At 41.5% G+C, this 27,951-nt stretch overlaps 1 protein-coding gene across 1 annotated transcript; it reads right to left on the reverse strand.

Moving 5' to 3' along the window:
- On the reverse strand, positions 1 to 27,930 carry marchf5 (membrane-associated ring finger (C3HC4) 5). Its single transcript, XM_030748082.1, has 7 exons — positions 27,748 to 27,930; positions 27,514 to 27,604; positions 17,796 to 17,998; positions 10,401 to 10,531; positions 10,011 to 10,194; positions 9,393 to 9,559; positions 1 to 1,776 (listed from the first exon to the last, which is right to left on the reverse strand). The coding sequence occupies exons 2-7, from the start codon at positions 27,555 to 27,557 to the stop codon at positions 1,660 to 1,662; spliced, it is 846 nt and encodes a 281-aa protein (XP_030603942.1). The 5' UTR covers positions 27,558 to 27,604; positions 27,748 to 27,930; the 3' UTR covers positions 1 to 1,659.
- Positions 27,931 to 27,951: the final 21 nt, after the last annotated feature.

The following is a 27,951-nucleotide window of genomic DNA, read 5'->3' on the forward strand; positions in this document are numbered from 1 at the left end:
AAAAATACATTTATTCACAGACCTGACACTGTGGAAGTCTAAAGTTAGAAGCAACGTGTTACAACAGTTCACTCTGTCTCGTGGAAGAGAGGAGACACGATGGGAAGGGTGTAATCTGCAGATCTGAGGGGAACACCTGTACAGCAGGCACGGTTTACATGTGCAGGTTAAATATTCCAGGTGGTTGGTTATACATTGTACCTTTTTCCCACATGCTCTCACACTCAAGAGTCTCATCTCAACAACTTACATGTTAGTTCTAAGCCCATATTTGCACAGGAACAAAGGAAATTGATGCTCACATTAGGCTCCCAGTCATTTAAACCAAAGTGTTTGAGTCAGTTCACTCAAATTACAAAGAGCACTATTTTCACACTTCAAATATCTAAATATTTGAATACAGAAAATGGCAGAAATTGTGGATAAACTTGAACATTTTGCTGTAATTTTTTCCACTCCAATAAAATCCTACTTGAAAACCCAATCTAAAAATTAAACACTCTGTACAGCACTTGGACAGGAAAATATGGCTCAATATTTGGGTGAACTGACCTTTTAAATTTCCACAAGCGTCCAACGAGAAGTGCCAGCTGCTGCAGTGAGTCACTTTCAACTGCCAGTGTCCAAGTTTCACTTTTGTGTGCGTGATAATTAGAGAAGAACCTGAGTCTGACCTGAGCTGGTTCACGCTCAGGTGACAGCAGTCCCCATCAGGGCAGGTTGAGAGGGTGGAGGCGTATGAGCCGCCTCTAAAATCTGGCAGAAACGGCTCCAACACAAGTGTCCATCTCCCATAAGTGCCACACTCAATGTTAAGTGAGGCACCCAAAGATTTAAAAAGAAAAAGCAATCCAGTCCATCATCTATATTATTCACACATCACAGCACGAGGCTCAACAGAACCAGGAGCGCTGTGGTGGGTGACGAGGCTTCAAAACAAATCACACGAGCGCGTTTTGAAGAAAAACTGAATGAGACATGTGAACAAAGTTCTTCAGTACACACCAGTGTATCAGCTCCTGATCTAGGGTCAGCGTGTTAGGCGTTGGATAATCAGCTGCAGTGGCACAATGACAACGTGAGGCTAGTTTTCTGTTCTGCATAAGGATTCACATCACATTTTATTGTTTGCTTAGGGAGTACATTCCTTACACTGAACATTGGTCTTCTTTCAGTATCAGTCACCAACGTCGGCCAACGGGGTGCTCCAAAATAAACACTATAAAACAGTTTATTTTTTATAAAACTTTCTAATTACAATTTTAATTCCTTAAAATACAGTAGGTTTACAATAGTTAATGTGATTGCTGAAGCACATCCATCCTGTAGTCTCACAGTACTCAGGAAACAGGCGTCTTAATGTGTGTGTGTCTAACTGCACATGCTCCAGTCTGCATGTCACGTCCATCTTCACTTTAAGCGTCACAAAACAGCGTGTGGTGATGGTGGTGGGGTTCTTTGCAGGGATGTCAGCGATGAGTCACACCGGGGTGGTGAGAGGGGCGAGGTGTGGAGAGGAGGAGGAGGTGGTAATGAACGTGACACAATCAAAGTCTGTTTCACCAGCACTTCCTGCTCACTGAGCTTTCATCCCGCCCACCCCTTGAGCAGAGGTGTGTGGTTCGTCCATCCATCTGTCCTCCCTCCCTACGGCCTTCCTTAGGCCTCTTCCTGCTCTGGGAAGTTGAGGATCTTGCGGTGGGCTTGCCTCAGGTACTGCTGTTGTTTGAAGTACACCTTAAATGCCCCCTTGATGGCCACAAAGGCGATACCTCCCTGTAGGAAAAGGGGGAGGGGGAAAAAAATGGTGTGTTGAAAGACTGCTTAAAGGCAGATTCAGCTCAAAACACTGAAGCTCTCCCCCACAACTGGCTTAAGGAAGATATTTAATTTCACGCAGACTATCAGACACATGACAGCAACTAGCATCTTATAAACAAACGAGTCCTGGCTGTTTCCTGCTGAGCTATGATCAGGAATGTTGGAGCATTATCTGTACTTACAGATATTTTAGTTAAGCAGGAATCTGGCTCCCTTATGGCAGGCAGTCTAAACAAAGGTCTGCATACCCAACTTGAATGATTACCGTATTTTCCGGAGTATAAGTCGCACTTTTTTTCATAGTTTGGCTGGGGGTGCGACCTATACTCCGGAGCGACGTATATGTGACATTTATAACACATGAACCAAAATACTCCAGCCACTTGACATCTCCGTGAACTGCAGCTTTAAGGCAGTCTTGCGTAACCTGTGGACGCAGTGGATGATGGATGGAGAGCACAGCTTAACGGCAACTGGGAGAATGCGCCACCCAACTTTCCTGGAAGTCATTGGATGGATCAAGAAAACTTGGGCTTCAGTGACAAACCATCCTGTTGGGATTCAGAAAGGCTGGAATAATTGGAACTGCAGCTGACGATGAGTCTGACTAACGAGACACAGAAGAGGAAGCGGCGCTTCGTCTACGGAGTGTACGGAATTGTTTAGAAGTGACACCGAGGATGAAGAATTCAATGGATTAATGGTTTGGTTAACTTGTTAGTATGTTCTTTATGCTATGATTATCTGAATAACTTAATGTTACGTTAACATACCGAACACGTGTTCGTTGTGCGTCATGTAGCTGAATGTGCTACGTTAGCATAACGTAGGCGTAACCGTGTTCGTCCTGTCTTTAATCCATTATTATTTTAAATTGCCCCCCCCCCCCCCCAAAAAAAGTGCGACTTATAGTCCAGTGCGACCTATATATGTTTTTTTCTTCTTTATTATGCATTTTTTGGCTGGTGCGACCTATACTCCGGAGCGACGTATAGTCCGAAAAATACGGTACTATTCAATTCAATTTTATTTATATAGCGCCAAATCACAACAAACTGTCGCCTCAAGGCGCTTTTTATTGTGGGTAAAGACCCTACAATAATACAGAGAAAACCCAACAGTCAAAACGACCCCCTATGAGCAGCACTTGGCGACAGTGGAAAGGAAAAACTCCCTTTTAACAGGAAGAAACCTCCAGCAGAACCAGGCTCAGGGAGGGGCAGTCATCTGCCATGACTGGTTGGGCTGAGGGGAGAGAAAGACATGCTGTGGAAGAGAGCCAGAGATTAATATCAATTAATGATTAAATGCAGAGTGGAGTATAAACAAAGTAAATAAGGTGAATGAGAAACAGTGCATTATGTGAACCCCCCAGCAGACTAGGCCTATAGCAGCATAACTAAGGGATGGTTCAGGGTCACCTGATCCAGCCCTAACTATAAGCTTTATCATAAAGGAAAGTTTTAAGCCTAATCTTAAAAATAGAGAGGGTGTCTGTCTCCCGAATCCAAGCTGGAAGCTGGTTCCACAGAAGAGGCGCCTGAAAGCTGAAGGCTCTGCCTCCCATTCTACTCTTAACAGTGACGTGCAGTCAGGGGAGGCAGGTGAGGCACGGCCTCACCTGTCATCGTGGAAATATAAAATTAAAAAATAAATTAAATGGTTATATTCATTCAGTGATTTGTATTTTAAAGTTCTTTTCCATTTAACTACACCATTTTTAGATTAGTTTTTTCAAAATCGCTGAATTTTCGCATTTGCCGGTCAAATACTAAGAGACGAACGGTGAGGCACCAGCCCGGCGAGCCGCACCACGGATTGCGCAATCCGTGGTGCGGCTCAGTATAGTCATTGCCAATGACTACTAACTGTGCTGGCATGCTATGCAGTGAGACCGGATTACTTTCCCTTTGCATGTGGCTATTAAAATGTTCTAACACTTTTACTATATGAACTAAATTTCTATATTTTAGCTGGTGTATATAATGCACAGTTTTTTTTTGTTGTTTTTTTCATTAACAACTGTATGTGTGTAATGCATTCTTGTGTTGAGCGATCATGAAACTGCTGCGAAGAGACACTAGGTGAGGCACGCAGTTCTCGTGCCTCATGGTAGGGGGCGCTGGTGATCCCAGGGACTCTACGACTCCTCGGCGGCAAGCTACCATAAACAGTTTAGCAAGGCCAGTTAGTTTTTCCTGTTGCTTGGCCTTATGTTCAACATGGAAGATTACATAACTCAAGTGAAAGAATTTTCTAAACTGGACTTTCAATCGAAGCAGAAGATAATAATTAAAGGAAGACCAACACCGGAGCTAAAAGGTTTGCTTCAGACTATGTTAATGTTAAACAAAACAACTGTTGCCAATCAAATGGTGAATAAGCTATATGTTTGTAAATCTGATGTGATGACGTCAGTGCCTCACCAGTCACGACCCTCACCGCACGTCACTGACTCTTAAGTATCCTAGGAACCACAAGTAAGCCAGCAGTCTGAGAGAGAAGTGCTCTATTGGGGTGATATGGCACTATGAGGTCTTTGAGATAAGATGGTGCCTGATTATTCAAGACCTTGTATGTGAGGAGAAGAATTTTAAATTCTATTCTAGATTTAACAGGGAGCCAATGAAGAGAAGCCAATATGGGAGAAATCTGCTCTCTCTTTCTAGTCCCTGTCAGTACTCTAGCTGCAGCATTTTGGATCAGCTGAAGGCTTTTCAGGGAGCTTTTAGGACAGCCTGATAAGAATGAATTACAATAATCCAGCCTAGAAGTAATAAATGCATGAATTAGCTTTTCAGCATCACTCTGAGAAAGGATGTTTCTAATTTTAGAAATATTGCGCAAATGCAAAAAAGCGGTCCTACATATTTGTTTAATATGTGCATTGAAGGACATATCCTGGTCAAAAATGACTCCAAGACTTCTCACAGTGTTACTGGAGGCCAAAGTAATGCCATCCAGAGTAAGTATCTGGTTAGACACCATGTTTCTAAGATTTGTGGGGCCGAGAACAAGAATTTCAGTTTTATCTGAATTTAGAAGCAGGAAATTAGAGGTCATCCAGGCCTTAATGTCTTTAAGACATTCCTGCAGTTTAACTAATTGATGTGTGTCATCTGGCTTCATTGATAGGTAAAGCTGAGAATCATCTGCATAACAATGAAAATTGATGCAGTGCTTTCTAATAATACTGCCTAAGGGAAGCATGTATAATGTAAATAAAATTGGTCCTAGCACAGAACCCTGTGGAACTCCATAATTAACCTTAGTGTGTGAAGAAGACTCCCCATTTACATGAACAAATTGGAGTCTATGAGATAAATATGATTCAAACCACTGCAGTGCAGTACCTTTAATACCTATAGCAAGCTCTAATCTCTGTAATAAAATGTTATGGTCAACAGTATCAAAAGCTGCACTGAGGTCCAACAGGACAAGAACAGAGATGAGTCCACTGTCAGAGGCTGTAAGAAGATCATTTGTAACCTTCACTAATGCTGTTTCTGTACTGTGATGAATTCTGAAACCTGACTGAAACTCTTCAAATAAACCGTTCCTCTGCAGATGATCAGTTAGCTGTTTTACAACTACTCTTTCAAGAATCTTTGAGAGAAAAGGAAGGTTGGAGATTGGCCTATAATTAGCTAAGACAGCTGGGTCAAGTGATGGCTTTTTAAGCAGAGGTTTAATTACAGCCACCTTGAAGGTCTGTGGTACATAGCCAACTAATAAAGACTGATTGATCATTTTTAAGATTTAAGCATCAATAATTGGAAAGACTTCTTTGAACAGTCTAGTAGGAATGGGATCTAACAAACATGTTGCTGGTTTGGAGGAAGTAACTATTGAAGTTAACTCTGAAAGATCAACTGGAGCAAAAGAGTCAAAACAAATACCAGCAGTGCTGAAAGCAGCCGAACATGAAGAATAATCTTTGAGATGGTTATGAATAATTTTTTCTCGAATGTCTAAAATTTTATTTGTAAAGAAATCCATGAAGTCACTACTAGTTAAGGTTAAAGGAATACTTGGCTCTACAGAGCTCTGACTCTTTGTCAGCCTGGCTACAGTGCTGAAAACAAACCTGGGGTTGTTCTTATTTTCTTCAATTAATGATGAATAGTAAGATGTCCTAGCTTTACGGAGGGCTTTTTTATAGAGCAACAAACTCTTTTTCCAGGCTAAATGAGCATCTTCTAATTTAGTGAGACGCCATTCCCTCTCCAGCTTTCGGGTTATCTGCTTTAAGCTGTGCGTTTGTGAATTATACCACGGAGTCAGGCACTTCTGATTTGAAGCTTTCCTTTTCAGAGGAGCCACAGTATCCAAAGTTATACGCAGTGAGGATGTAAAACTATTGACGAGATAATCAACCTCACTGGGAGCAGAGTTTAGGTAGCTGCTCTGCACTGTGTTGGCACATGGCACTGAAGAGCATAACAATGAAGGAATTAGATCCTTAAACTTAGTTACAGCACTTTCAGAAAGACTTCTACTGTAATAAAACTTATTCCCCACTGCTGTGTAATTCATTAAAGTAAATGTAAATGTTACTAAGAAATGATCAGACAGGAGGGGGCTTTCAGGGAATACTGTTAAGTCTTCAGTCTCTATGCCATATGTCAGGACAAGATCCAGAGTATGATTAAAGTGGTGGGTGGGCTCCTTTACATTTTGAGAGAAGCCAATTGAATCTAACAATAGATTAAATGCAGTGTTGAGGCTGTCATTCTCAGCATCTACATGGATGTCAAAATCACCCACTATAATTATTTTATCTGAACTGAGCACTAAATCAGATAAAAAGTCTGAGAAATCAGACAGAAACTCTGAGTAGGGACCAGGTGGACGATAGATAATAACAAATAAAACAGGTTTTTGATTTTCCCAATTAGGATGGACAAGACTAAGAGTCAGGCTTTCAAAAGAATGAAAACTTTGTCTGGGTCTTTGATTAATTAATAAGCTGGAATTGAAGATTGCAGCTAATCCTCCTCCTCGACCTGTGCTTCGAGCATTCTGACAGTTACTGTGACTCGGGGGTGTTGATTCATTTAAACTAACATATTCATCCTGCTGTAACCAGGTTTCTGTAAGGCAGAATAAATCAATACGTTGATCAATTATTAAATCGTTTACTAATAGGGACTTGGAAAAGAGAGACCTAATGTTTAACAATCCACATTTAATTGTTTTATTCTTTGGTGCAGTTGATGAAGCTGTATTATTTATTGTTTTTGAATTTTTATGCTTAAATAGTTTTTTGCTGATTTTAGCTTTGGTTTTTGGTGGTCTGGGAGCAGGCACCGACTCTATGGGGATGGGGTTTTGGGGGGATGGCAGGAGGAGAGAAGCTGCAGAGAGGCGTGTAAGACTGCAACTCTGCTTCCTGGTCTCAACCCTGGGTAGTCAGTTTTTAGGAGGGTTAATAAATTTGGCCAGATTTCTAGAAATGAGAGCTGCTCCATCCAAAGTGGGATGGATGCCGTCTCTCCTAACAAGACCAGGTTTTCCCCAGAAACTTTGCCAGTTATCTATGAAGCCCACGTCATTTTTTGGACACCACTCAGACAGCCAGCGATTCAAGGAGAACATGCGGCTAAACATGTCGCTCCTGGTCTGATTGGGGAGGGGCCCAGAGAAAACTACAGTGTCCGACATCGTTTTTGCAAAGTTACACACCGAGTCAATATTAATTTTAGTGACCTCCGATTGGCGTAACCGGGTGTCATTACTGCCGACGTGAATAACGATCTTACCAAATCTACGATTAGCCTTAGCCAGCAGTTTCAAATTTCCATGAATGTCGCCTGCTCTGGCCCCTGGAAGACATTTGACTATGGTCGCCGGTGTCTCTAGCTTCACGTTTCTCAAAACAGAGTCACCAATAACCAGAGTTTGTTCCTCGGCGGGTGTGTCGCCGAGTGGAGAAAAACGGTTAGAGACGTGAACAGGTTGGTGGTGTACCCGGCGCTTCTGCTTAGGACTACGCTTCCTCCTCACCGTCCCCCAGCTGGCCTGGTTTCCCTGCTGCTCGGGATCTGCTGGGGGGGAGCTAACGGCGGCTAAGCTACCATGGTCCGCACCCGCTACAGGGGCCTGGCTAGATACAGGATTTTCCAGGGTGCGGAGCCGAGTCTCCAGTTCAGAAAGCCTGGCCTCCAGAGCTACAAACAGACTACATTTATTACAAGTACCGTTACTGCTAAAGGAGGCCGAGGAGTAACTAAACATGTGACACCCAGAGCAGGAAAGTGCAGGAGAGACAGGAGAAGAAGCCATGCTGGTAGTGAGTCGGCTAAGGGCTAAGCTACTAGCTGAGCTAAGCTAGCGAATTTCTAAAAACAAATAAAGTGAGTAATGTGAATACAGGTGATTCAGCAAAGAGTATGCTATTTAAAGTAGGTGAAGATTACACTAAAATATGTTATTATCCAGATAAATCGAATTATACAGATATAACAGCTAACAGACAGCAAAACACTGTGCTCCGAAACAGGAACAGGAAGTGATACAATACCGCAGTGAGAGCCAACCAGTTGATCTGACTGTAATATTCATTGAAGTTGTGATAGTTCTTCCAGTAATGTGCACATTTTAGTGAAGACAACAAATAAGTAGTTTAATTTAAAGCAAATGTGAAGATTCATTAATCATCACAGGAAAAGTGAAAATCTTCCTGCTCCAGTTTCTTAAGTTTGTGTTTATTAGTTGTGATCTTACGGCTGGACAGAATAAATTATAAGACTGCTACGGGGACTTTCACCATTTCTTGAGTACAGAGTTAATAACAGATTAAACAGCAATAAAAATGAATGCCTAAAGTGTTTATTCAGAGTAAACAATAAACAATATTTAGTACTGACGCTGCAAAAGCTAAAACTGAACTCAAACTATAAAAACCTAATTAGGAGAGGAAAAGTGGAAAAAACATGTTTTTTATTCTTCTGTTCAAATCCAGGCTTAAAAAGTTGTTCTTTATGTAAAAACACTTAAAGACTACATGAATCCTGAAATATCAAAAAAAAAAAAAAAAACTGACAAGCTGAGGGACCTTAAATTAGGTGGTCAGATAAAGGACGGCGTTCAGCCTCTAAAACAAACGGGTGGGAATAAAATGATCAGAGTGCCCGTGCTGTCAGTGCTCACCAAACATGCGATCCTGGATAACTTACTAACTCAGAAACTTCTCAGACAAGTAAACCGACACTTTGTTCTACAGTGGATAACTGAACAATGCCGTGTTAGTCATTGAATTACACCAAAAACTAAACAAAAAGTCCACCAATGAACTCGACTGCTGATGCAGCTCGTCTGTTCGCTCTCCTTCCTGCAGGTTTGGTAGGTGAGGACAGAGTGTTCAGTGGTATCAGTGCAGCCCAGATCACATGAGCCACTCTGGTTACCTTTCTGTCCTCCCCATCAGATTTCTCTTATGTCTAAATGTCTCATATGATGCCCAATTAGGTACTTTAACTCTGTGAACCACCTTGCAGAACTATTTCCATCAAGCTGTCAGAACAATCCCCCCTGTACCCTTCTGAGAATATGAGTCTGGTTGGACCCACCAGGATGGTCCTCTGCAGGTTTGAGTTGACGCTGCTGAACATGAGCTTCCCCACAATGGTGGCGATGGTGGGGAAGACCAGGGCGCCGCACAGGATCCGTGTGGCCGACACATGGTCTGCCAGCGGGCTGGCCTCTGCAGGGATCCGAGGAACCGGGCAGCCGATTCCTGCAGACACACGAGCATTAATTTTATTCCTACGTAGAGCCAAAAGTAAAGCTGCTGAGACGGTTTAGATTAAGAGACTGGGGCCTGATTTATTTGTGTGTTTTTATGGCTGATGAAATGAGCACCAACCAGGTGCAGTGAAGGATTCTGTGATGGGTGAGGAGTCACGGTGGTTGAGGTGTTGTTAGTAACACTCAGTATCCAGTGTTATTGTTTGAAATGTGTTTGATCAGATTTTGGTAATTAATTCTGACTCAGTATGTGCAGTAATTCTCACACAGCCTCTGCTCCTTACATGGATTTATGTTACTCTTTTTAAAGCTCCAATTTTTAAGCTCCAAGTTACACCTGCATACAGCTAGCCTCCCACGCACAGCTTCCATCTAACACACACAAGTGTGAAGATAAAATTTAAATGAAAGGATCAAACAAAGAGTGTGTGCGCGCTGACCTGGGAAGATGCTGTTGAGGATCTGCAGTTTGTTAGAGTACTTCCTCCACAGGCGCAGGACATAGTCCTCCCAGCGGATCATCTTGCCGAGGATCAGCATGACAGGGATGGTGGGCAGCCCGATGAGGAGGAACAGAGGGTCAGCCCGCTCCATAACATCCAGGCCCTCCTTATGGCCGACTACCTGGACAGCAGAGGAGACGGTCAGAATGGAAAAATGGCTGCGCACAACTCCAACTGTTTGAACTGTGAATTCAACAGTACTACAGCCTCCAAATAAAAAATACACCTAATGTCTGAAGCTGCTTCAGAGTGTGCTGTGATTTCTGTTGGCTGTGCATATATGTGGTCTAGGTCACAAACTGAACAGCCTATTAGAGCCGGTCTTACCTGCATAACAGTGACAGCTCCATACGTGACAGCAGTCCAGTAGATGGAGCCCACCATGATGCCAGCTGCAGCAAAGGGTCCAGCCTTAGAGATGAGCCGGTCAGCCAGGTCGAGCACATAAACCACAGGACCTGATGGATGCAACATCAGACATGAGGCACAACTGACAGAAAATCTGCACACAGGCAACTTTAATTTCTTCACATCAGTCATTTGCATTATTTGCCCCAGGCTTTAATGAAGTCTGTGTCCTCTTCTGAAAATAACTTATAACGGTATAGAACAGAAATAATTCCCAACCCTTTTCATTACTTTTAGCTACTATCCATTTAAAAGCCGTGTATTATACTGACTGACTGCACCTGTTCAGTCATACTTCTATCTAGCCATTTTAATTGTTAATCCATATTTAAAGATAACATCTGCCATACAACTCCCAATAACTCCCAATGTTTTATACATACATTTGCCTATAATGTTTTTATTTATGTTAGCCAACAGTTTCAACTGCGTGTGTGTCCTTCAAGCAAACCATTATGTTGGGTGTCTATTTCTAGTGCTGCTTAACATTACTTTTAGTGACCCAGTTAACAGTTCTCACCCCAATTTAAATTGTAATTACTGTTTTTCAGATTAGTTGAGCTACTCTGTCTATGTACTCCCTGGCTACTGCAGAAGTTTGTATACCTCTGGTTAGGAATTTTAACTAATCATTATCCACTGATCTGATAATCTTCCTAATTTGATGAGCTATCATTTTGTGCATCAAAACATCAGAAAAATATTCCTTATTTTTCCCCGAAAGCTCAGGTTGTCAAAATGTCCTAATGTCCAACCCACTAGATGCATCTTCCACCCATCTACAGAAAGAGTTACTGGGTGTCCTCCTCTGGTATAACCAAAAATATTTTACCACCTGTAGACAACATTAACAGCATTTAAACATCAGTATGAACATTACATGACAAACATCTGCAGCAGGGACATTAAAACAATGCAGTGACACAAAGTAAGCTTTCTTCCTCAATACCTTTCCAAAGTTTAGAGCAGCCTTTGTAAGTGTACGCCTTGTTTTGCAGGCTTATTGACACTTAGGGAGGAGCTTCAAGGGCAGGTCCCCCCTGAGATTAAAAAGAAGTAGGCCGATTCACGACAAACAGGTACTAAGAATTAATCTGAAGTCTAAACTTGCCTTCGGAGTAGTGACATCTCTGTCTGACACCAGGAGCAGGACCTTTAAAAACATCTCTGCTGCTTTCCCCTCTTTGGCATTCTGGGCTGACTCGAGGGAAATCATGAAATATTTACAGGAAGGCAACCTGATTTCCTCACCCAGACAGAGCCATCCACATCCTATTAATAACTAACCCAGGAGTCAGTGGGAGGAGAGCAGGGAGGGGACGCTGCCAGAGGGACTGAGCACAGAGGACAGTGCTGGGCCTCTGTGTGTGCTGCTTTGGCACTTGGTAAACTGCAAAATGAGATCCACAGCAGAGCAGTTTGGGCTCAGAGGCCCTGAAAAAAAATAAATCTATGTTCTCAAACACCTTCCTATATAATCAGTGCTGATATACAGACAGTATTTACGCCTCCTTAGTTATGACTAAATCAGATGTCATGTTCTCATTTCTAGCAGACTCTGGCTAAAATACCACTTCAGTGGTACGTCTCTTAACTGGTTTCAAAAAGAAGCAGTGAAGTTGTTTAAAAACTGTGCTGAGTCACCGGCAATTGTGAAAGAAGGACTTTGTTCAAGAACACCTTTTCCTCTGGCCATGTCAGCAGCAGATTGATAAATATACTGCACAGCAACAACAACAAAAAACAACCTGATTGACCTTGTAGCACAGAAAGTTAAAGTTAAGGACAGATGCTGCAGGGGGTTACTGAGAAAGGGATTACTGCCAGGGCCGCCCATTTAGGGATGAGGACAGATTTAAAGCAAACACCTGAGGAGATACATTTTCGGAGGAGACCAAAGTGGTGAGACATCTCCAACTACAACCTTAACACCATTAGCTTAGAGACTGAGCTAAAAGAGCCACAGCTTCCTAAAATAACTCCAGGGCTTCAATGGTTATTTGGGGAGTTTCACAGTTTTCAGACATAAGAGACTTTATTAAGCTGTTTGTACAGCTTGGCCACTATGAGGCTGTACCCATAAGTACTTGCCACAAACTGTATACAATTCAGCCACTGTTAGCAGTGCACCTATTTCTACAGCTGAGTACATTCACTGTAGAAGAGTTCTGAGGTCTGCAGCATTTTAAGCAGGCCATACCAAAGATCTTCTTCTGCAGACAGCAGCGCTGTAGCCCACTTGTTGAAGAAAGAACCCAAAGTGAACAAGGGGCATCTGTGACTTCTAAAGAGTATCAATCTAAAGCAGTTTTTAATGCAGCAGCTGTCTCTTATCTGCAATCAGCCATTTGATGCTTTCCAGACCTCCTTTTACTGCACCTGTGTTTGCCATTTGGACTGACCTCACAATGCTTGAGAGCATTAATATGGCTTATTTTGATGACAGCACTGGAATCTCTTCCGCTTTCTCCCTGCCTAAGCATTACGCCATCCTGGGCAAAGGGAACCAAATGGTCCTTAATGGCTGCTGGTAGGGTCGAGAACTGAGCAATTCATTTGAGCCACTGGCAGCAGATTCCATAATTAAGATTATTAAAATGGAGGGAGGGAAAGTGTGTGTGTGTGTGTGTGTGTGTGTGTGTGTGTGTGTGTGTGTGTGGGTGCGGGGGGGTGGAAAAGTGTAACTGCAATTCCTCAGTAGTGGGTATGCACATTGGCACACTGTTCCAACTTGCTTGTTTACTCTCCCTAGGCTGAGCGTCAGTAAAGGAGCAGCAAGGACACGCCGTCCTCAGGAGTTATATTGCGAGCCAAATTAGCATGATGGGCTAGCTTGGGCTCTGCAGCAGGTGCTGGTAGGAATAGAGCCAGAACAGCATATAGCTGCCCTGCTCTTTGAAGGCTGAAAAATGACTCCATTTCACCCCTCCTGTGCTGCAAGCAAGCGAAAAACAAGTAAAACCTGGACTAACAGAAAAAGTGATGTGTAACTCAGAATCCTCCCCCTCATTTGCTCCAACAGGAGGCAGGGGTCCCGCCCTGAGGACAGAAAAAAAACCCAGCTCGTCCAGCCTCTAGAAATGAGCTGGCCTTAGCAGCGACCTGGAGAACTACTGTGGCAGCTTCCAAACAGCATTCCCCATCTCTGCCTGTCCACAGATTTAACGCCGTCACCCCAAAATTGAACACAGTCATCCCTGAGCTGTGAAATTGCTTTTATTCAGTGATTTAATTAAAGCTGCAGCAAACACCGCAGAAGGGGAGCGAATATCTGTGCTTTAACTGTTTTTGTACTTAAGGTATAACAAGTATTTGTACTAGTGTCTGTACTACACATAGCATTGTCTCTATTGTGTGTGTGTGTGTGTGTGTGTGTGTGTGTGTGTGTGTGTGTGTGTGTGTGTGTGTGTGTGTGTGTGTGAAATAAAGCGTGCACAGCTAGAATAAAAATGTGGAAGGAACACTGCAGCAATGATGCAGCAAAACAGACAGTGCTGTACTCCTCCGCCTTACTTTGAAGTGTACCAGTGCCCAGTGTATCCTGCAGCTAGGGTCTCAAGTCCTCAGTCAGAATAAAGAAAAGGCAAATAGATGCAGCGATGTCCTCTTTCATATTTATAGTAACATTCATATCATTCACAGAGTATAAAATGGATATATTAAGCCCTTTAGGAGCTCATCTGCTGAAGGTAGGTGCGGGACATTCGATACGCCCTCTTTGTGCTGAATGCTGCCTGTCAAAATCTGCAAACAAAGTCATGGAAATTTAAACCCCAACAAAGCAGTCGTGATAAAAACCCCACCTAACAAATCCAAATACTTTGCAAATACAGCCTGATCCAAGTCTGACGTCATGCAGTGCCGCAGACGCAAATCAGGAAATCGCCATTCAATGTTTGCATGTGCTGCCCTGTTCCAGCAGGGCAGCACATGCAAACAACATTTGAGGTCCAGCCTGTCCTTTATCACCTAGAAACGCTGTGATTTCATGAATTCATCAGCAGAGCGACAGCGTCAGTCTACTCATCTCCTCTGTGCTGCCGGCCTTTGATGAGCTGCTGTTTGCTCCTCCCGTGACCCAATTTCACTCCCGCTCCTCTCTCCTAGACACATCCAACATCCCTGCACAGCTCCCTCACCACCTCCATCTGACCCTCACTAATGGGATTAGAGCGTGGGGGGGCACTTCTCCCTGGTGGTAGAACAGACTGAGGTAAACTCAACAAGCACTGTGCACACTGTCGAAATTAAAAAACAAACAAACAAAAAAAAAAACAAATCTGAAGAAAAAGACTTGCCTGCCACAGTGAACGGCAGGACAGAAATACTGTCTTAGCACACATACATTTGTCTAACACCAAACTAGTTGAGCAGTGTGCTAACAGCAGCCTATTAATTCACTTCCAATTCTCAACCAAAAATTGGAATAAGTGGAAAAACATTTAGGCTACTTCATCTGTGGAAATCTTCCCAAAATCATCCCGAGGCGAAAACTCTACTACACATCCTCACAGTCTGTCATCCAAACTGAAGGAAAATCAAAGAAAGTTACATCAAAGATAACAAGCCTCAACAAATGAAGAGTGATGGTGGCACACTGTTGCTGTGTCATTCTCTAAGGGTACCATCCGTCACCCTGCAAATCAGAAAAGAGGAAGTTCTTTCACAATAAACCACTGGACTATCCATCATGATGCTCTAAACCACTTCAGTGTTTGAATACATGACTAAAAAAACAAAAAATGTGGAGTGGGTATCAGGAGACTCAGGGCAAACATTCCACCACAAGTCATTTCTATGACTGTTTTTTTTTTTTTATATATAAAGAGCTGTCCAAAAATAACAAGCCACAAAGCCATCATAATCACATGGCACAGTGTGAGAAGCACTGATGCCAAATTGTAAATTCCAGTCAGTCTGATTCTAAACTGTAAATTCCACTGCCAATCTGTACAACAGAGGCTCAATTCATAAAGCACCTCAAAGCCAGAATATGAGACACTAGATAACACATTAGATAAACATGTTTGTATTTAGCCAATTTCAGTAGATGGCAAAATCAGATCTAACAGATTTGTTGATCCATCCATAAAGACAGCTTTGATTTCACCAACAGAATGAGCAGGGCTTCTTAAAGACACCACCAAAACACCATTTCTATTTGTCCTTTAAAGGAGAATTGAAACAGTAACTTAATACTTAAGTGTATGGATATTTTGTTGCACTTTTATATTTTTCTGCTACAGTGCAGAGACCATATAATATCAGAGCCACAACTGAGCCAAAACTATGTGATTTGCATTTCTATACTTATATTTTTATGCATTAGGGAAGGGGTCTCAAACCTGTGGCACTCAGCTGGAGGTCAGACATACACTTGTGGATGCACAAGCACCCACAGAGGTTCAGCTTATAGCACCAAAGTGAGTGACAGCACAGCGTTGGTCGCTATAAATATACATGAACCTGTTTACCAGTTGGGCCCAGCCTCCTGCAGGCTAACATTGTGTTCACTTCTGTCTCAAATTGCAACTTCTCTCTCTGAGGTTGAAATGGCACTGGGCCACTGGCTGATGGGTAACCAAGTGACAAGTATACACTCAGAAATTCAAAAATGTTCAAGTCTTCACATCCAGCAGCAAAAAATTAACAAACAGATGAAACTAAATTCTTTGTGATGCGAATGGAGTGTGTTCTTCGTGTGAAAAAGCAAGGGACCTGAGAAACTGAGACGTGAGCAGGTTCTATCTAAATAAGCACAGCTCTGTACGGTGTATTTTCACTAGCTGAGTCGCAGCTTTTGGGAACAATTGAAGCCCTCATCACTCTGACGTGTCAAGATAATTGAGGCGGCTGCTGCTGGTCAGTCAGCAAGCACGCTCCTGTTCTTCGTCACGCTGAAAAGAAACATTTACCCAGATCACCACTCAACTTACGCTAGATCTGGAGTAAATAAACATGCATTGAGGCGAGATAAACTCAACAGTTCTCAGAGGCTGGGTACAGTTACAGGTAGTGACTCAAACAGGAGCTACAGGAGTTTATTTACATGGAAATTTGCCCTGTAATTCTCCTTTGATGTTGACAACTGCCAGAAAGTCTGCATGAGAGCTCGGGAGTACAGTAAATGAAATGTAAATTTATGAGCACAAAATTTATGTCAGTTTCTCAGCATGGCATGGTGCTATAAGGCAACCGGCAGACAGGCAATCATCTTCACTCTCCTTATATTTTAACCATGCTGTACATCACACACTAAACTCTAGGATTAGAATCCTTTCAAAGTTGCATGATCCTGAATATACCCGATCCTCATTTTAAAAATGGCCAATTCTTCCTATTTTTTAAAATTGAAATTCAAGCATTTCAAGTCCAATGAAATGGCTTGAAATCGTACAAAAGTGGTGACCTGCCAGTGATTTAAAAAAAAAAAAGAAAAGAAAGAAGGTAAGATTATCCAAAACTGAAAAATAATGTATATTTCAGAATTATACAAAAAGAGGATGAGAAATGGGTTTACAACTTAAAGCTGTTCTGCAGCAATGGAGGCTGATCAAGCCTTGAAAGTTGGTATGACAATCATATCACTTAAAACTGAAGGTCTTTTTCTACAGAAATTATGAAACAAGTCAAGGTGTCAGAGAGTATAGCCTCCCTTCACCATCAAAGGGAACTGAGAAACTGGGGGAAACTGACAGAAAGTGGTCTGGCAGAAGATACGTTTCTGAGAGTCAACAGCTTGTATGATAGGCATGAGAAAACATGGAGTGGACAGTACAATGTTCAGACTTAAACCCCATCAACCTGTTTTGAGATGACAGAAGAGTGAAAGCAAAGCAACCTACAAGTGCCACACGTTTATGGTGTCATCTGCAACAGAGTTGGAAGAACTTTCTGAAAAGTATTTGTTTCCATTACTGAAAGAATATTATGAGTGTGTTCATCTGCCAAAGGTGGCTACTCTGATGAGTTAAAATTTTAGAATACATGTTTATAAATGGATTTCCTTATTTCTTTTTAACTTAAACTGTTTATTTGCTCTATTCTATTTTTAATTTAAAATAAAAACAAACTGGGAGAATTGGGGTGTTCACAAACTTTTGACCAGTAGTGTAAATCCCACGCAGCCTGGAACTACTGAATTTGCTCACAACTTTTTGCACCCACATTTGACCTTGAAAAATACAACTCAAGGAAAATGTATCTCCTTAATTTCCTGAAGCACAGAATCCATTCAGCCCAACAAGACAACAAAAGCTAGTGATAGTTCAAGGCTATAATTCTTCCACTAGTTTTATCTGCAGAGAAACCCACCCAGTTTGGGAAAGACGATGAGGTATTCTGCATTGCACTGTGGGCAGGCCACACGTGCTGTGCTGTTGCCCCGCTGCTTCTCATCCACCCAGCGTTGCAGGCAGGTCTGGTGAACCCACTTGGTTGAGCCGCGGCAGCGACACGGACGAACCCACTCAGCTGTGCGGTCATCTTCGTCTGTGGCGAAGCACACCCAACAGCTCCTAAAACAAACACACACCCAAAGTTGGGATGAGACAATGAAACACAGACATAGCTGCAAAAAAAGGAAGTAGTTAAAATGACAGGTTTAGGAATTAATACATTTAAGTGGACAAAACAACTGAGGTGTCACTATATAACAGAGGCAGGAGCTCATGCAATGAAATCAGCTGAAGTTCAAATATCTTACATCTGACAATTAACAGGCCTAAGGTCATTGAGCTGTGTGTGGCTGATGAGAGCAGAGTAAAGACCAAAGTAACCTTTCATGTCCCATCTTTTAGAGAAAATCTGCACTCAGCAACAAAAACTAATTGTGAGTAAGTTTTTGGGTGTGAGTCAAAGGTTTTGTTTTAGATCAGGCTTATTTGGACATCTCACCAAGCACTGCCACAGCCGTTTTTCAGCATTCAGACAGCACTGAAAGAAGCAGTTAAAGTCTTTCACATAACCTTACACTAAGTGGCCTTGATGACCACACATATACATACTGCATTGCTCTGTGTTAGTGGCTCTACATGAAAATAAGCCAAGATCAATACATAAACCCTATACGCAAACAAGCTGCAATGCTGACTGCTCATCAAGCATATCTGACAACACTGCAGGAAATGTTCAATGCACACACAGCAGCACAAACAGACCCTTCATCCATCTGTATACAAGGCAAAGGTAATTCTCAAGTGATTACATTTCAGATCACATCCCAATGTCAACTTCCTTTTCTAAGAAATACTGGTCAAAGAAGCAACCTATTCTTGTGCAGTTTCTCTTCCTGCCATTAGCTTTAGCCACATATTTCTGGCTATTTACAATTCTACTTGAACCTTAATGCACGAGAGCATCCCAGTGTGAGAGCAAAATAAACTGAAACAGCTTGGATCGCAAAGGAGCACTGGATAGAGACAAACTGAGGTGACACAGTCTCCGCTGTGTTTGACATACAAATGTCTTGTTCTGCCCTTGAGCCAAATTATATTTTATCCCATGACATCCTCCTCCCACTAAATGCAGACATGGGCCATCTGAGTAAACCCTTCCTTTACTTAGGAAAGGTTTGTCTGTCTTGCACAACATACCCTTACCCTACCTCCTCCACTACAAAGCAACCCAACACGTGCGAGGTAATTTGATAGCCAACTTCCCTGACCTTACCAAAGTACACCCCCTGCTGTGACATTATATTGCTTTTCCATAATTAATCAGCAGCATGCGACTGCCTGGAAGGGTGACCACCCCTGTGCCTCAGTGCATGTAGCTCGGCTTAAGAATCCAGAGATTCTTACTTTAGCTACTATCTACTGATGAAAAAATTCACAGATCAGACCTGAATAACTGATCTAAATCAAAAGCACCTGGAAGTGACTGCCCCAGCCAAGCTCAAGGGAGTTCTATCAGTTCTTGGGCTGCAACATTATACTGGTTTTCAAGCTCTGTTATGTTATGAAAATTGATGACTATCATAGCATGAACATTTGCTTATCAGCCGTATCTTGCTGTACACATCTCCTTTCCTCATTGACTACCTGTCAGACAACTTGCACCACGCATGCACATCCAGCTAAGAAAATGTCAGCAAAAAAACAAGGATAATGCCACCGATCTGCACCACCCATCTAAATAGAAACTAAAAATCAACAGAGTGGAATTACTTTGGATATCCTAAAATAATCAACGGGACAGATATCATGTTTGCTTGTTCTTATTTTTTGGAAAGTGGCTTCTCTTTCATTTATGTTCAAAGGGAAGGTCAGTTTTCAACTCTGTGTGTGAGATTTATGTCCTCATTTTCATAATTACACTGAACCTTGAACAGTTGGCATTTCACTGGATGAATGAAAAAAATGATTAGTCTAAACACATCTCCCATAAATCCCTGGCATACATGCAGTGGAAAGAGACTAACACATACACACACACGGGTTGTGATTATCTAATTTTGGTATCATTCACATTATGAATTACTTGTGCTAGAAAATCTAGCAGATTACTATTCAAAAGGTCTACATTACAGTAAAAATATCTCCACCTTCAATACACACTGTAGAAGAAGGTGCCTGTGTCTGCCCTGATAAGGCAGGAAACAGAACAGTAAATTGTAGCTGTAGTTTACGGTTTCATTTCCTGTTTTTAAGCCACAGGTATGGTGACAATGGGGAAAACCTGCTGGCTTTCACAAGGAAGCAGAAAATATTTTATACTTTTATACTCGTTATAGAAAACTGCCATAACAACCTCGGATAGAATCCGAGACCCAGAGCAGAAATTCCATCTTGAACGGCAATTTAAAATAATAATGGATTAAAGAACAGGACGAACACGGTTACGCCTACGTTATGCTAACCTAACACATTCAGCTACATGACGCACAACGAACACGTGTTCGGTATGTTAACGTAACATTAAGTTATTCAGATAACCATAGCATAAAGAACATACTAACAAGTTAACCAAACCATCAATCCATTGAATTCTTCATCCTCGGTGTCACTTCTAAACAATTCCGTACACTCCGTAGACGAAGCGCCGCTTCCTCTTCTGTGTCTCGTTAGTCAGACTCGTCGTCAGCTGCAGTTCCAATTATTCCAGCCTTTCTGAATCCCAACAGGATGGTTTGGTTGTCACTGAAGCCCATGTTTTCTTGATCCATCCAATGACTTCCAGGAAAGTTGGGTGGCGCATTCTCCCAGTTGCCGTTAAGCTGTGCTCTCCATCCATCATCCACTGCGCCCACAGGTTACGCAAGACTGCCTTAAAGCTGCAGTTCACGGAGATGTCAAGTGGCTGGAGTATTTTGGTTCATGTGTTATAAATGTCACATATACGTCGCTCCGGAGTATAGGTCGCACCCCCAGCCAAACTATGAAAAAAAGTGCGACTTATACTCCGGAAAATACGGTAATCATTCAAGTTGGGTATGCAGACCTTTGTTTAGACTGCCTGCCATAAGGGAGCCAGATTCCTGCTTAACTAAAGTTGATTTTATGTTTTTATTCTTTGTTGGCTGGAGTGTAACGTGCAATGTTCATAATACGTGATGGTCGGTGCTGCACAGTTAAGCAACATTTAAAGTGCGATTCATCATAGAACGCGATTATGGTTTCAAACGCCTTTATTTAGACAGCTTTTGACACTGTCCATTAAACAGGCATAAAATTTAATTTGATATCTGAGTGTTTCTTAGTTTTAGACTAGTCTGTTAGTTGACTAAACAAGGGAAAAAAATTAGACTAAGAAATTAGTTGTCAGGAACATCCCTAGTTTCCAGTGATACTTTTCTTGCTGCACACTTCTAGCAGCTTCTCCACACATGCTTCAAAATGTGGCCATGGTGCTTGACTCAGCAAATCCCGACGTAACACCATAATGGATGCCAAATCTTTGGACTTCTCTCACCATGCTGAGAGCTAGATGTGCTCTGTTACTGCGGGGGGTGGGGTGGGGGTCCTCTGTAAAAGACCGCATGGCCAACATTTGAATTAATTGCTCAGGTAGCTACCTACCGCCAATGAATTATTTGCCAATACTCCCCTGGTGCTGAATAAAATATGGCACCGCAGGAGAGAAGGCTTCAGGTCGAAGTGCTCAAATGACATGTGTGGCTAAATGGCCACAGTGTGAATGTGTGGTGTGATGGAAACATCTACACCCCCCCCCCCCCCCCCCCCAATTCAAACTCATGTCCAGTCTTTACTGTATAAGTGACCCCTCCCTATTTACTTCCAACAGGTATGTGCACTGGCATCACGCTACAATATAATTCTAATAGTGCTTTCATATTGATCTGCACTGCAAAGCTGAAAGAGGTTATAAGTAAAATGCATCATAAGAGACAATGTGCAACACTGGGGGGATCTTAAAAGACAGCTGATTGAAAATGAGGCTGCTAGATTTACAAAAAAAGAAAAAAATTGAGGATGAGACACGAAGTAGAACGGTGGACAGATGTCTCCACAGAAACACGACAGTGGAGAACAAAACCCTGCGCTACCTTAGATTCACTGGCTCTTATTCCTGTAACCCAGCCCCAGAGCATGACAGAACCTATTACAACAGCAGTGAAATGCTATCCTCTGTGCGAAACCTTAATCTCTGGCTCGCTGTCGCCTCAGCCCTGTTTAACAGAACAGTCAGGCAGATAAGCCTACACTGCACATGGACAAAATGCCGACTGCATACTGAGAATTCCTGTGCAGTCTGAAATGAAAATGGGCTTGTATGAGAGAATGCAACAATTTTCTAATCATTTTAACCTTATAGGTAAATGAAAATATTAATCATAAATGACATGATGCTGTAAAATTTGCAGAATCATTGCATTGATATGTTGCAATATTGCTAATAAAGTTCTAGAAGGTCTTTCAAGAACACAGATGGGAACATGCCTGAAATCCACAGAAGGAAGGTGACCTCCTGTATCACCAAGTTATTTACATGTTAAACAGGCAAATTCATATGGGTCTGCTGTTTTTACAATAAAGCTTTAATCCACCTAATGCCAAGCAATTGCTTTGAAACTTCAAGGGCAGGCAACCAGCAATGTGTATTATCCTTTTTATTTCAGCAGTTATTCTGAAAACCCTTCAAGCTTGCAGGATCAAAAGAATGTGCAGCACAGAAGCACTGTGGATCCTGTCAAACTGCACCAGGATCATGCGTTTCTCCTCAGCTGTGGATTTTACTCTGACAATAGAAAGCTCTAAGCTGATACAGATACAGGAGTGTGGGGTCTTAAGGTGCACTCTGAAGAAATACAGAATGACAATGTGATTGATGCTTTATATTAAGATAAGTGTGACATAGCTGCTTTCTCATTGTCTCACAAGTCAGGCTCCTGTTCTTCAAGAATAGTGTAAGCCACCCCACAAAGGCTCCTTTCACTCAGCAGTGATCAGGTGACTATGGGAAAACTGGAGGTTCCCTTATATAAGGGCAGTGCACCAGAGCACCAGATTCTGGTACACAAAGTTCTTAAAGCAAAGTTAAGACCTATGATTGCTTTTATGCTATCACAATCTAGTCTTGTCCTAGCTGGTTAAATAACAGGTCAAAGTATTAGCACTGTATCCAAATACCAGTCTGACATTAGTACTTTTTATATACCAATGTTCAGTTAAACAAGTCATCAGCTATAATGCTGACTCTGTAGGTTTCTGAGGTTGGGTATTTAATAAACAAGTTTTAACAACATAACACAGTGTCCTCCTTCCAATATTGTGCAACTGAATGCATCAACATCTACTCCAGCTTCTAAAAATACAAATTTGAATCAACACTTTATTGATAGTCTCTGGAAAAACATTAACCGTTACAGTTCTTTTAGTCTTGGACTTATGTATATTACCATGCAGTATGTCAGCGTTTGTGACCTCAAATATAGCAACTGAAGTAGGTTTTGTTTTCCAGGTAGTGATTCACAAGTAAGTCAAGTTTATTGACTGAAGCATCAAACAAGAAAGCTATTATAGCATGAGTCCACTACATAACAAATAAATGTGTTTTTAGTACCTGTACAAAGCACCGTGGCCTGTATAGTATGGACCCAGTAAAAGGAGTCCATTTTCGCTTTTAATAGCCTTTGAGAGGCTGGCGTCCAAAGTTAATATCCAGTGGTGGATTATTCCACTTTATTAATCAAAACCTTTTAAATGGGAAGGACTATAGTAATGTACCTTAGATTTCATGTTTAAATGTAATACTATTAATGTGATGCCTGTAATTGTTCACAATATAAAAAGCTACTGAGAAAGCCTTGATTTGGAGCTGACAATGTATATACAGGATATTGTCCAGTTAATAGTTTGTGATTTAAATAATTCAAGGCTGTTATTAAGGCTACAACTATTGATTATTTTAGTAATGGAATAATCGAGAGGATACTCGATCAATTAATTGAGTAATCAGATAAATACTTTTGTCTTATTAACAGTTTTCTGCATATTTTAACTTCCGTAGCTTAACTGCAGATTTTTCGCTGTGTGAAACAAACAGCGGTGGACAGAGCAGCTACAAAGTTCTCTTTTCTTCACATTGACACTTGCTGATCAGGTGGTTGATGAAGGGTTCCTCCAGCCTTTTCCCAGTAAAGATTTTAATGGTGGTTCCAAGAAAAAGCGCTGCTACTTTGGACACTAGAAAAACATTTCGTTTCTCTCCACCTGAGCTCACTGTCTTGGTAACGGCTCCGCTTCTTTGTGCTTGCCGCACATGTGCAAACAGACTGCACGTAAAACAACTGCTGCTGTTGTGTTACCAGTGTTTTTGTAGAAAAACTGGGGGCTGCATGAGCTTTATGTTGTAATGCTTCGTATTCACAAGCACCCTCCTAAATAAGTTTCTATTGCAGGTCTATTTTTAGTTGCTAATCGGGGATTAACAACTAAAAATAGACCTGCAATAGAAACTAAGGAAGAATGGGAACCTCCCCGGTCACCAGTTCGGCTTCCGTCCTTACCGAATGATTGCTAGTGCCAAAGGCAGCGCCTGCTACAAACTGTGGTGATAGCGATCCGTTCCGGTATCTTAACAGCTGAAATTATCAGCCCAGCAAGCACAACACGCACGCACACACACACACACACACACACACACACACACACACACACACACACACACACACACACACAGGTGTAGGGAGCAGTGTAGGTGTGGAAAAAACGTGTCAGCAATGATCCACTCGGTGTTAGGGGCGGGTTTTTTTTGTTTTTTGTTACACAAATGATGGAAATCAGTCGCAGCAACGGAGAAGCCTCAGTATTTTAAGGTCGAAAGAGAGTCTGTGGAAGCTGACAATGTCCCAAGATAAAATTATACAAAATCATGACTGCACAGTTTTTGGCACGTGTAGAGCACATATTAATCGACCCAGTCATGCAGAGATCAATGGGGTCAGCAACAAAACCAGGCAAGCAAAGCTTAAAATGAAGAGGCTGTTTGAAAACCAAATTAAAAAAAAAATGTTCAGGCTGGATTGAAATGTGTTTTCCAACTTCCATTTGTGAAACACTGCATTGCAGAGGCAGCTAGCTGCTTGTGGCAGGTCCAGATAAGAGCCTGTGGAGCCTCATGTTTGTCAATGATAGAGACTGGGTACACAACTGTCTAGAAGTAAGCAGACATAACACATCTTTCTGTCATGTGCTACTCAAACATTGCACGGGTTATTGCCTCTTCAACGTACTAAACAGCACGCAGCTAAAGCACATTTCACAAGGCTCCTGTCTCCTTCCTTTCTTTCTCTCTCTGTACCATGTGCCTAGGAAATTATTTCAAAGTCCAAAATTCAATATTGACTCTCAATGCCATGTCACTTGTGTACAAATGCCTTTATGAACAGCATAAGCTATCTGACCCTGGTCATTATTTTGAAGGAAATGGTCACGTTTCAGGATCACCTCACCACCACTAACAAAGATTCAGGTCACACGTGCTACATGAGAAGACTTGGAAATGGTGTAATGGTAGCACTGTTACATAAACAAAGAACTTAAACATGTCCGTGAATGCTTGTTATGTTATTAAACACTGACGCAAATGTAGGCAGCCTGATTAGTAGTCAGAAATGTTTGAGATTCGCCAACGTCCAAATTAAAAACATAACTCCCTCCTCTCTGTGAGGATGATAAGCTTTTATCACATCTAACAATAATATATAGTAGTCAAGGATCCATGTGTGTCCTTCACTTTTGCAGATTGCCAGTATAAACAGAGCTTAGATGATAACTTGCATGACTTGGCTTTTTTCAAAGACAATTTGTAATTTATGAACAAAAAAGGACAAAAAGACACCCTTCAAAATCTCTGACATGGATTAAAAGAAGTACGGTTGTTGACAGTTCTGTGGGCAGATGAGATCATAACTCTGAAAGGGTGATTTAACTAAAGGCCTTAAATTGCCAACTACTCACTCAGTTTTATTTAGTTGTAGCCAAAAATTAAATTACCACTTTTCACTTGAATGCGCTTGATTGATTTAGTGCAGTAAGATTAAAAGCCATCTTTAAAGTCACTAAACTGTATTCTACAAACAAAAATTGAGTTTTCCCCATTGTACATTGGGGGGCTTAAAACTAGGAACTTCAGGATGCTACCAGGCAGTTTATCTGACAGCAGAAGCCCAGGCTACAAGACAATGTGATATTTATACATCTTTCATGTGCCATTACATATGTCTTACAGTACACAAGTCTGTTAGGTGAGCTAAACTTTGGCTCACATTACTTCATTACTTAAAGTACTAAATAGTAGGTATTTGTAAAGCAAACTTACAGCTGCTTTTACAGGGAAACTGTTAAACTTGTGTTTCAAGAATCACATTCTGAATTACACTTTTCCACATAGTTATAATTTCTCTTCATACACGTGCATTATAAGTGCATTATAAGCAATGACTACATAAAAACAACTTGAAATGCTAAAAATAAGACACATCACCAAACAAAGTCAGCTTCAAGTGAACTAAAAGATTCCCACTGTGTGGCCTGAAGTCCCTAACAAAAGTTGCCACTGAGGTTAGGACTGATAATAAATTTCCCCTCCATTAGATGATGAAAGTGAAAGGAGCAAGTAAAACTTCAAAATCAAGTATACTGCCAGACACAAACTATGCTGGAGCTTCTTCCTTTTACTGTAAGACATTCTGACAAGGTGATAAAACACAGATGCAAACAAGTTTAAGCACATTTGCTGGCTACACATCATCTTCTCGTCTGCATCCAATTAGGTTTGCTGCTATTGAGACTTGCCACTTGTATAACTACATATAATTCACCCCATAAGACAAGTTTTTTGGGGTTTTTTTTTGTTAATATTAAACTCAGACTTGTGGACTTCAAATTCCCCCACTGATCTTGGTCCCTTTTTACATTCAGCTACTTTACTTTTGTTCCACTTAAGTGTAAACATGTCTGCACGGACATTTTAGAGCATCCTGTATCTGATTTTTCTCTTTTGTGCAAAAATGTAAAACCTCTTATTAAAGAACCAAATAAATTATCTTCTAAATCAGAGTTTTAGCTGCAACACACATTATATTCAGTGTCTGCTGTAACACAAGATAAGCAGGTTTATTCTTTGGGTGACATGAATGGACATGAACGTGACATTTTAGGGAATTTTACTGAATGCAGGGTCCTGCCTAAGGGTAAACCGTTAACAGGCCAAATATTTGGATATTTCTACATGGCCTTATGAATTGCATCCAGTTTGGGAACGTCAACGCAGAAGAGCTACCTATAAAGTCAAAGTGATTAATTCACACGGTATCCACTAATTTGCTGGGAGCAGCTAACAGCTCAGCATGGCCTTTATAATATAAAACACTAAAATTATCTATACTAGCCAAAATAATTATATTCAGAGCGGAGTTTAAACTCAGTAATCTGTTTTACAAAATTATGTTTCACTTAAAGCTCAGAGTTTTGGAATATTTTGACAAAACCGTCCGTTGACGACCGATGTGATTTTAAGTTGAGCTATGCAGCTGCCGCTAGCATGTTAGCCCCAAACTTGAACTCACCTGTCCAAATTCTGCTGCATGGGAACTGCGCTCTCTTCCGCCATTATCGCAGAGAGGCCAAAAAAAAGGCTGTCTTCTTGGTGGAAATTAACTGTGTTACAGATAAAACATTTAAAAAATTGCGTTAATTTGTTGCAGCTAAGGTCGACGTAAAAAACAACACCTGCTAGCAAGTTAGCTAAAAAACTAATGCTAACAGGCTACATAGGCCTTCGTCTAGATACGGCGCGTCACCTGCAAACGAACCCGCTGTTTATCAAAAACTATTCCTCCTCCTTCATCACAGTCTAAATAACACTTATCTGCGGTCAATGGACTACTTCGGGCAAAAAGCTTTTTTACATTTGCCACGGCACAGTTTGGCGTGACCGTTTGACTCCATTGACAGACTGTATCTGAGGTAACGCAAAAATATTACGTCTGTGCGTGTCTGCGTAA

The sequence above is a fragment of the Archocentrus centrarchus genome, chromosome 15 (assembly GCF_007364275.1).
Source record: "Archocentrus centrarchus isolate MPI-CPG fArcCen1 chromosome 15, fArcCen1, whole genome shotgun sequence".
NCBI lineage: Eukaryota > Metazoa > Chordata > Actinopteri > Cichliformes > Cichlidae > Archocentrus > Archocentrus centrarchus.

What these genes read in the sequence shown, in the direction of transcription:
- marchf5 (XM_030748082.1), bottom strand. Translation starts at nt 27,557, where the DNA reads ATGGCGGAAGAGAGCGCAGTTCCCATGCAGCAGAATTTGGACAG. An exon ending in ATGCAGCAGAATTTGGACAG is followed by an intron (nt 17,999 to 27,513) that starts GTGAGTTCAAGT and finishes TGTTTGTTTTAG; the next exon opens with GAGCTGTTGGGTGTGCTTCG. An exon ending in CCTCAACAGCATCTTCCCAG is followed by an intron (nt 9,560 to 10,010) that starts GTCAGCGCGCAC and finishes GTGTGTCTGCAG; the next exon opens with GAATCGGCTGCCCGGTTCCT.